Source organism: Lolium rigidum, chromosome 3 (assembly GCF_022539505.1).
Source record: "Lolium rigidum isolate FL_2022 chromosome 3, APGP_CSIRO_Lrig_0.1, whole genome shotgun sequence".
NCBI lineage: Eukaryota > Viridiplantae > Streptophyta > Magnoliopsida > Poales > Poaceae > Lolium > Lolium rigidum.
The window spans coordinates 310,396,425-310,406,378 of record NC_061510.1 but is presented as its reverse complement, the minus strand read 5'-3'; the positions used below and the strand labels follow the sequence as shown (position 1 = coordinate 310,406,378).

General features: G+C 44.9%; 1 protein-coding gene across 1 annotated transcript; it reads right to left on the bottom strand.

The window, feature by feature from the left end:
* Positions 1–538: 538 nt before the first annotated feature.
* On the bottom strand, positions 539–5,161 carry LOC124696845 (putative disease resistance protein RGA4). Its single transcript, XM_047229505.1, has 3 exons — positions 4,838–5,161; positions 3,615–4,727; positions 539–2,542 (listed from the first exon to the last, which is right to left on the bottom strand). Exons 1-3 carry the CDS (start codon positions 5,111–5,113, stop codon positions 539–541), a joined length of 3,393 nt encoding a protein of 1,130 aa, XP_047085461.1. The 5' UTR covers positions 5,114–5,161.
* Positions 5,162–9,954: the final 4,793 nt, after the last annotated feature.

Sequence of the window (9,954 nt, the reverse complement as noted above, 5' to 3'; positions counted from 1 at the left end):
CTTCGTTGTATTTATTCATATGGATGTTTGATTTTTCCGCTGCCTCTTTCTTCTCTCCCGCATGGCCGCCTTCTCTTCGTTCGCAGCAAGGGCCACACCAGGGGACATCAACCTCAACCCGCCCCCATCAGGGCATCTAGAAGTAATTAGTGGTGATTTTCTACAAAATTAAATATAAAATGAAGGAATTCAGTATAATCATTAGCTACAATTCGAGTTCATAATTTCCATTTGGGCAATAAAGAAGAATTATGATGTGATGGACATGTAAAATACTACCTCTGCCTATAAATAGATGTCTTAGATTTATCAAACGTTGGATGTATATAGACACTATTTAGTGTATAGATTCATCCAAATTTAGATAAATAGAAGACATCTATTTATGGACGGAGGGAGTATAACGTTTCTTGAAGTAAAAAAGTCCTCCATGAAACGAAGAATAGAAAAGGAAGACGTGGTACTACAGTACACTAGTACAGAGCATGGAAAACGTTCTCCGTGAAATAAAATAGGAGCAATAAATATATAATAAACATTATGGCAGGGCATGTACCTTTTGTTCTATGTGAGCAAGCTTCCTCCGGTTCTCCTCTACGTTATACCACTTCGCTAACTCAGGGTCGCAGGTGCTTATTTTCAATTCCTGGAGGTTTGTGAGCTGTTGCATGCTGTCTGGCAGAGTGATGATGGCACTGCAGGCCTCCATTCTAAGTTTCCTGAGCGACACGAGTTCTCCTATCCATTCTGGCAGCTGTCTCAAGCTAGGACATTCTTCCAAAGTTAATGATTGTAGCTTTGTGAGTTGCCTCATGTTATTGGGCAATTCCTCTAGCTTCACGGGGTCCCATATTGACAGTACCTGAAGGGAATGGAGGGCCCCGCATATATCTGGAGAGATCGTCAAATTGATGTTACTGCATTCAACAAGTCTTAACTCCCTGAGGGAGAGTAGGTGGTGAAGAAAACCCCACTGATGAAGAGGCATGTCGCTGTCTCCAGCTGTCACTGTCAGACAATCAATATCTGGCATGCTCTCCCGCTGTGGTAGGAGCACATTATCGCTATTCATTATATACCAAGATGCGGCCCTTGGAAGGTGTGGTCTTATCCTCAACTTGGGGCAATTTTCTATCTTCACTTCTTCAAGCTCATTCACACTGTCCTCACCACTCAAGTATGATGTGTCCCATTCTTCCAGCCTTTCCATATTGTCGAGAATAATCAATCTGAGGTTTGGTAGTTGGCCAAGGGGCGGCAGGCTCTTGCAGTTTGGCAAATCCCCCATCATCAACTTGGCAAGATTAGGGATATGGTTGCTAATACTCATTACCCAGTCTGGAAAGCCAACACTGCAGTAACCCTTCATTTCAAATGTCACCAAAGTTGTTGGTGGGACTAACTCCGTCAGCAACTCCATGTCATCCACAGATCTATCTGCACCCTTGGAACACTCAAACCTCGATTCTAGGATGGTATGTTTCTCACTTAGATTTATACTGCGTGCCTCTTCGGGGTACTTCACATCTTCAAGCAGCCAGATTTTCAGCCCAAAATGACTTGCATGCTTAAGCAAATTAATGTCACTGCTAGTGTCACCTGCGTACACAAAAGATTGCAGCAACGTGACAGCTGAGTCGCCAAAATGAATTTTATCGACACACTCTGGAAGCCTAATAATTTGGCGGCATTCATCGAGCACCAGCTTGCTCAGGTGGCTTGCACTATCTGGTATTATAAGAGGATAATCATTCCTAGACAAATCCAGGTGCTCCATATTGGGAAGGGTGCATATACGGTCAATGAAACTCTCACTTTGATCCCTTGAGTCGTTAAAGATATATTGCAAGCACCATGCTAGATTTAAGTACCGGAGTGCAGTGAGATTGTCGATGGCATCTGGCAGCCCTCTGAGATTTTGACATGCAGATAAATCCAAATGCTGGAGTTTGGTTAGGCCACCCAAAGCTTTGGGTATTCCTGAAAGACCACCGCAGCCACCTAAATCCAGATATACCAACTCTATGATCTTCACAAATGACAATGGGAGCTCTTTTAAGCGGCCACAACCTGATAAGTCAAGATGCATCAGACCTTTCAGTTCACCAATCGACTCTGGCAGTACTCTCAGACTGCTGGAAGAAATTCTAAGATAATTCAACTTTAAGAGCATACCGATACCCCTGGAATTAATTGGAGCGTTGCCACATCTAAAGCTAAGATACCTCAACTGCTTGAATTCACCAATAGAAACCATCAAATCATGCCAACAGGTTCTTCTAAGATCTAAGACACGGACGTGCTTCCCTGGTGAAAATGCATCACTGTTCAAAACGCTGTCTATATGCAGCGCTTTTATTTTTGCAGGTGAATTTGTGGATGACTTTAAGGGCTTCAAACAATCTGTCAGCCATGCATAGCGGCAGTTGGGTCCTTCTAAGTTGTATTCATCAACCATGACTGATCTTGCGAGGTCATGCACCAGGTCATGCATAATGAACCTCTTAGCATCACTTCTATGAATGAAATGCCTGTCGTTAATCTCGTTAATCTGGAGAAATAACATACAATTGTGTAAGACTTGTGGGCTTCCCCCTATTAGCAATTGGATGGAGGAAAATAAGCGAATTGCTAACTGGATGCTATTCTACATCTTCAATTTAAAGGCTATAAATCTGCTGAGTTTTTTTATCTGATTTATTGCATTTTTACTTTTTTCCTACATCTAGAGTTTCTTTGTAATGTACAACTAATTTTTCATCTAATCATTGTTATTTTTGACTTAAGAGTTCTTAAATTGTTGATATTCTAACACACGAAAATTGAAATAAGGAAAAAGTCTACATAGAACTGTAAAACCTGATATCTAGACTACTAACATATTGCAATTAACATATGGAATACAGTGAGGAACAGTACTATACGGGTAGTAGAGTCCATCACCAATTGATGCTGAGGTGCGGCAAATTAATGAGATTGAGTAACAAACTGTCTCTCTCCATAAGATATTTAAACCTTTAAAAGTGGCTCAACACAGCAGTTTGCAGCGATTCAGGATTAATAACACATTTAAGTTGTTAGAAACCATTAACAACACACACTTAATCAAAGGATTTGAGCTTAGCAAAACAACCAAGATGAAACAGATTCGACTACCGCAGGCACACAAAACTCAAAAACACCCAACTGTTCCTTGAGCAAAAAAATAAAATAATAACGAAATTATATAAACGAAACTCTGAATGATGCAGATGAGTTGGAACCGCAGAGCCACAGTCAGTCAACGATGCTCTACAAGATGCACCGCTACAGTAGTAGGCCCCATCTTTTTTGCATCATGCAATATTCAGCAAAGTCAAGAACTACAAACCTCAAAGTATTTTGCATGTACATCTTTAAATATTTGTAAGCATTCCATAGAAACGTGACAAAGATTGCAATGAGACATGTACATGTTTATATCAGTCATTTGAAAAGAGAAGTAGTAAAGTAGTTACTCCAACATAATGCATGGAAAAGTTCCGCAAAAAAAATACTCTCAGCATCTCTGTAAAAAATCATTATTTAATAAAATAAGATGATATTTAGTTCTGTATAGGTATTGTGTAACTCACCTTTGAATGTTGAAGAAATGACATCTCCAGAAGCTTAGTAATATAACTCTCACCGAGCTGCCAGGTAGAGAATGTACTAGATGGTTCCATGAATCCAAGGGCAATCCATTGATGAATGAGATCTTCACTAATCATGTTGTCTCCTTTTGGAAAGATTGCACAATAAGCAAAGCATAACTTCAAGTGTGGAGGCATGAAGTTGTAGCTTAACAACAAGGATGCAAGCACTTCATGTGTAGACGATGTTTCTTTGGACACAGAAAGATTCCAAATATGGTTGGATCTGATGGAATCCCATACATCATATGTCTTGGATTTCAGGATGTGTCCAAGTGATTGAGCAGCTAAAGCCACACCTCCGCATTTCTTTGCAATTTCCTTCCCAATAGGTTCCAAGCGCTCTTTGTCCTGCCTTGTTTTGAACATACTTTTCACTTTTATTATATCCCAGCACATCTCTTCTGACAAGGGAGGTAATTCGAATGGATCAACAGTACCAATTTCTTGTGCAATGGTTTTCTCGCGTGTGGTAACCACAACCAGCACCTTGCTCCGCTGACCCTGCTTCAGCATAGCCTTTAATTCTTGTAGGTGAGAAGGATCCCTCTCCCACAGATCATCCAAAATGATCAGGATCTTCTCACCGCTAAACAGATCTCGAAGACGAGTCTGAATACTATGAAAATCATCAGATACCAGGCTCCCCGGTGATAGTTGTGATATTATGGTGTTGCCAATCTTTTTCAGTTCAAATTTCTGGGACACATAGACCCACACCTTAAAGTATTTTTCGAACTCAGAATCATTGAAAACTAATCTTGCCAAGGTGGTTTTTCCAATGCCTCCAATGCCACATATGGGAAAGATGGTGGTTTCTTTAGTGGTGGTCGCTGATATACAGGCCAAGATTTGCAGTTTTTCATGGGTCCTTCCAATGATTTCTGCTTCCTCCACATTCCCTGCTGTCTCCCGGGTATGAGGAACTTGCTTCACCTCGCTGCGTGTTTCTGGTAGAACACGATAATTGTTACGGTCATCTGCTATCTTTTGTAGGCGCTTTTGCATCTTCTTCATCTTACGTGGCATCTTAATCTTATTCATCGTAGCTGCCCACTGCAAGCGATACAATTTGATTGGTCAGTACCAGTTGATATGTTAGGAAAAAAAATCATAGAAAACAGCAGCATTCAGATCCGCAATGAAATGGTTAGAATCTTTCATACCAGGTCGGTGTCAGCTTCGAAGTCATCAAGCATGTCGGAGATGTCGTACATGGCGTCCTTGAGCCGCTTCAGCCACAGAAGCGCCGAGTTATCCATGACAGACAGCACCTCGGCGTCGCTGAGCACGGCCTCTACCGACTCCAGTGTCATCTTCATATTCTCGAGATCCTTCTTCATGTTCCAGTGCAGCTTGATTTCGCCTCCGATGGCGGAACCGATCTGTCCAATCACCACCTTGATGACGGCAGAGGCGAGCATACCCCCGACTGCCGCCATGGCTCAGTGTCTGCCGACTTGGGACTTGTTCTATAGTATTGACTGAAGCTCCAATCCCTATTAACCAAAGCATCAGAATCGGGGCACGCTGAATCGATACTGCTAGCTTGCAAATACTCGTGTCAATTAATCATCCTTTCAAATTTGCAGGATTTCAGGCAGAACTGCAGAGCAACCAAAGTCGCGCGCTTGCAAGGAACAAGTAGATAGTAAGAGGTGTACCTGTAGCCGGGTGCTGGACAGACCCGGGCGGGCTGATGCCGGCGGAGACGGATGGATGGAGGTGAGATTCAGATGGCAAGCGCGTGAGGAGAACTGAAGACTTGAGAGCAAGTGATGTGGGCTGAGGGCAGATGTGACCTGCCGTGCGCTTTGACGCTATAGTGTGAGAGCAGGTGTCTGCTTTCTCCGCTGGCTGGGCCCATTTTTCATCAGCTGGTCTGGTGGTTCGCTTTCGTCTTGTTTAGTCCGTCTTTGCATGTGCTTTGGCTAATTAGTGATTAGGCCAGCCACTATGTACACCAAAAGCGGTTTAAAGGAGGCAATGAATCCATTCAACATATAGTAAAGAACCGGTTCAAAAACTTTGACAAATAAAGAAACGAACCAATTGCATGGTGCGCTTCGCTTCTTTGCATAGCCTTTGTCTGAAAAATTAGAGAAAGGCTGGCGAGAGTACGTAATAGCAATATAGCATGCATGTGCAGGACCTACAGACGATTCTTTACATATAAGCAAAGCACTAGGGATTCCAAAATCTACACATTTTCCTTTGAATATAAGCAAAGCACTGGCTGGCCTTGTAAGTCCGTCCTTGCATGCATAAACTACAGCCATGCCTGCTGCTTATATTCGATCATTCGTGATGCAACTGTATACATTGAGTAGCACGTTCCATAAAATTGTACAGTATGTTGTTTACAAACGTATATGTGTACGAACAGCTTAAACTAAATTGATGAATCACTAACAATTCTGCTCTCGGGGAAAAAAACTATACACAAATATTCATTTTATCTTCCTCTAATAGTCTAATGGAACAGCAGAAATTGCATCAGATATGAAACATAAATCCATCAATTCCATTGCATACCCTGGTTCTAAGTCTGGACCAAAATGCACTGACTCCATGGGCAACTCACTTGCGGTAGACTCTAGCAGACCAAAGAGGCCCTGGAAACGTCAAGCTTCTCTAGAGAGAACACCACATGCCATATCCGTGGAGCGTCTGCCATCTCCTTTCTACCAAAGACATCATTTGTAGTCAATCATTAATCTCCTGCACCACAAAAATGATGCAACTTCAGGGTTTGGAACCTACAATCACTGAATTACAGATTAGTTAATTAGAATGTCAATACAACACAACTACTGACGTGAAAACTGCTTCTCACCAAAACATTGGTGGTTGCACCTGTGACACTTACACACCTACCTAAAACAAGTATAGAATCCCATGAAATTCTACAGCTATCCTCACACCTCATGGAAGGCGCTAGTCCTGCCAAAGAATGTAGCAACAAGCCTGGCCTTTAGCATCCGATGGCACCAGAGTCGCCAACATCTCCTCCCAACACCTCATGAGTAACCTAAAACAACAAACATACTTCATCGTAAGAGTGTGCAGCATAATCGATGCTTCTAATTAAATTACCAAATACAGAATTTATCCAAATAATAATCACCAAACAATGAAATAAAGTATGAAAACATACTCTATACATGGGAATAATTTAGCTAGTGGGTATTATGGAGTTACTCGGGATGGAGAAACTAATGGTTTAGCTTCAAAACAAATGCTAGCATTGCATATGAAATCCATGTGATACTGTATAGCCCTCAACTCCACGATTTTACCTACCATATTTTCAAATGGGCCATCTAAAATCAAATGATCTCATCTGATTCATACGTAAATAGTTACCGTATGTAAAACACTGAGTGAGAGCATTGCTCACCCTCCAATCTGAAAATGACAGACTTGTGCCATGGTAAGTCATAATAAATGAGGTTCACATTGAATACGTCCTCATGTATCAAAGCTGAGAAGAGTTATCCCTAATTGTTCCAATATTTTTATTCAATTTTAGGTGTATAAATGTGGTAGAGACTAGGGTTCTACCGAGTCTAGGGCGGAGATTGTAAGGGTGGAAGTGAGGGCGGAGAGGCTAGAGAGCTCGGCGCCGGCGGCTGGGCGCCGTCGCGGAGGAAGGAGGCGGCGGTTAGGGTTGGTGCGGCGGGGGCACAGGGGTCTCCCGTCTCCCTTCAGGAGACGAGACAGTAATGATACTGAATATTGTCTGATTAATCTCGAAGGGATACAAGTGTTTATATAGGAGGACGGCCTCCTCTAAACCCTAATTTACTTGGGCTAAGCCCCTAATTTACTTGAGCTAAGCCCATAACTAGCCACTAGTGGGCTTCCTGCGTGTATAGGTCAAACCGACCATAACATCTCTCCCCGCCTTCTCAAACAGCTCGTCCTCGAGCTGAACTTCTGGAAACTGCTAGCGGAGATCTTCAAGCTTCTCCCAAGTCGCCTCGTCCTCTGGCAGGCCTGTCCAATGCACCAAGACGTGCCAAACACCATGGCGCTGCTGGGCCTTCAACACGCGAGCCACACTCGCCGGGGCAGGCTCGAGACGCCCATCCGAAATAGGTGGAAGAGCTGGTGGTGCAGAAGGAGGGTCGACCCGGTAGTCCTTCAGGAGACCGACGTTGAAGACGTCGTGGAGGCGCGAGCCCGCAGGCAACTCAAGGCGGTAGGCGAGCTTGCCGATGCGCTCCAGCACACGGAAAGGACCGGCGTAACGAGGGCCCAACTTGCGCCGGGCGCGCGGGTCCAAGGACTGGGTCGTCCGGTGAAGAAGGCGGAGCCAGACCCAGTCGCCCACCGCAAACTCCGCCTCGCGATGATGTGCATCATAGTACCTCCTAGCCAGCTGCTGAGCCTGAAGAAGTCGCTGGCGCGCCTCAGCCAGCATCTCGTCGCGGGTACGCAGCAGGTCATCCGCCGTCTCAGAACGGGCCGTGCCAGACGCATAGGGAAGCATCGCCGGTGGTGGCCTCCCGTAGACCACCTCAAAGGGAGTAGTGTGCAGCGCGGAGTGGTAGGACGTGTTGTAGCAGTACTCGGCCCACGCCAGCCAGTCCACCCAAGCTCGTGGACGATCCCCGGTGATGCAGCGCACGTACATGGCGATGATCTTGTTGACGACCTCGGACTGGCCGTCCGTCTGAGGATGAAACGCCGTGCTCATGCGGAGCTTCACGCCCGCCAACCCAAAGAGGTCCCTCCAGACGTGACCCGTGAACACAGGATCACGATCACTGACGATAGAGGACGGAAACCCGTGGAGGCGAGCGATGCCGTCGAAGAAGGCGCGTGCCACGGACGCCGCCGTATAGGGATGGCCGAGGGCGATGAAGTGCGCGTACTTGGAGAAAAGGTCGACCACCGTGAGGATGACGGACTTGCCGCCAACCTTCGGCAGCCCCTCGATGAAGTCCATGGAGATGTCCGCCCACACCTGGGACGGCACGTCTAGCGGTTGCAGTAAGCCCGCCGGACGGAGCGTCTCCGTCTTGTTCCGCTGGCATGTGACACACGCCCGCACCCTGTCTCGCACCAGGACGCCATCCCCTGGAATGTAAAAATCAGCGCGGAGACGGTGCATTGTCTTCTGGACGCCCTCGTGACCTGCAGAATGCGCCAAGGACAAGGCCTGGTGGCGCAGGTCTCCATGATCCGTGTTGGGGGGATGACCCCCGGTATGCCAAAGGCATGCCAAACCGGATGGTTTGAGCCGTCGAGATACCGGTTTAATGTTCTTGCCGGAAGCCTGGTAGGAATTTGGGAAAGCAAGCTAGGCCGGTATCCCCAAGGGGGTATGCCGGAACCCGGTAAAGAAGATACCGGAAAGGAGAGCCTGTCTGCGAGAATGGTCAAAGATTCTCTCCAGAGCTAGAAGACAAAGATGAGCTAAGCAAAGTAACTTTAGACCAAGGGCTGACGATAAAGAGAAGGATGACGGTCAAAGAAGCCGGAGGACGTCAGCACCCCTGATTAAAGAGGACTCCGGTGTCATCTATGATTAAAGTAGCTTTATAAAGTAGTTTGTCTAGTCAAAGATGCCATTAGGGTTCCTTCCAGTGTAAGCCACCCTCTCCCCTATATAAGGAGAGGGGGTACTGCCTCCTACAGGCGCGAGACCACAGAATAGCTTGTACTGAGAAACTTGTAACCATGTTGAAATCAATGAACATGATGATCTAGAGCGAGTTCTTCCTTGTGTCTTTCTTCTTCAACCTCTGGCCCTGGCCAAGTTCTTGAGGAAACCATCCGGAAGTTCATCACACCTGATCACAAACCCTCCCCCGAATGCTGAAACTCCTAATGCTACTACACCTGTTAATTCACCTGAACTTGATTATTTTAGTGATGATCCTGATGAAGATTATGTGGAGCTTAATGATGATTTTATTGAAAAATGCAATGCTACTACTGATGCAAGAAAAATTAAAAAGTTGCTTGCGAACATGCTTCGTTAGATATAAACTGTCTCCAGATCCTAAATTTGCCACATCTCCTATAAACATTAAGGATAAAGATTATGATTTTTCTCTTGATCTATCTCATATAGCTATTGTTGAGAAAACACCCTTTTGTGGTACTAAAAAAGAAAGTGCTGTTGAACACATGATCGAGTTATCTACTCTAAGTAGCTTGTTTTCTGATGATGTCAAGATGCGTACTTACTTTGTTGCTAAAATCTTTCCATTCTCATTAAAGGATGACGCTAAAACTTGGTATAATAGTTTGCCACCTAATTCTATTAAAA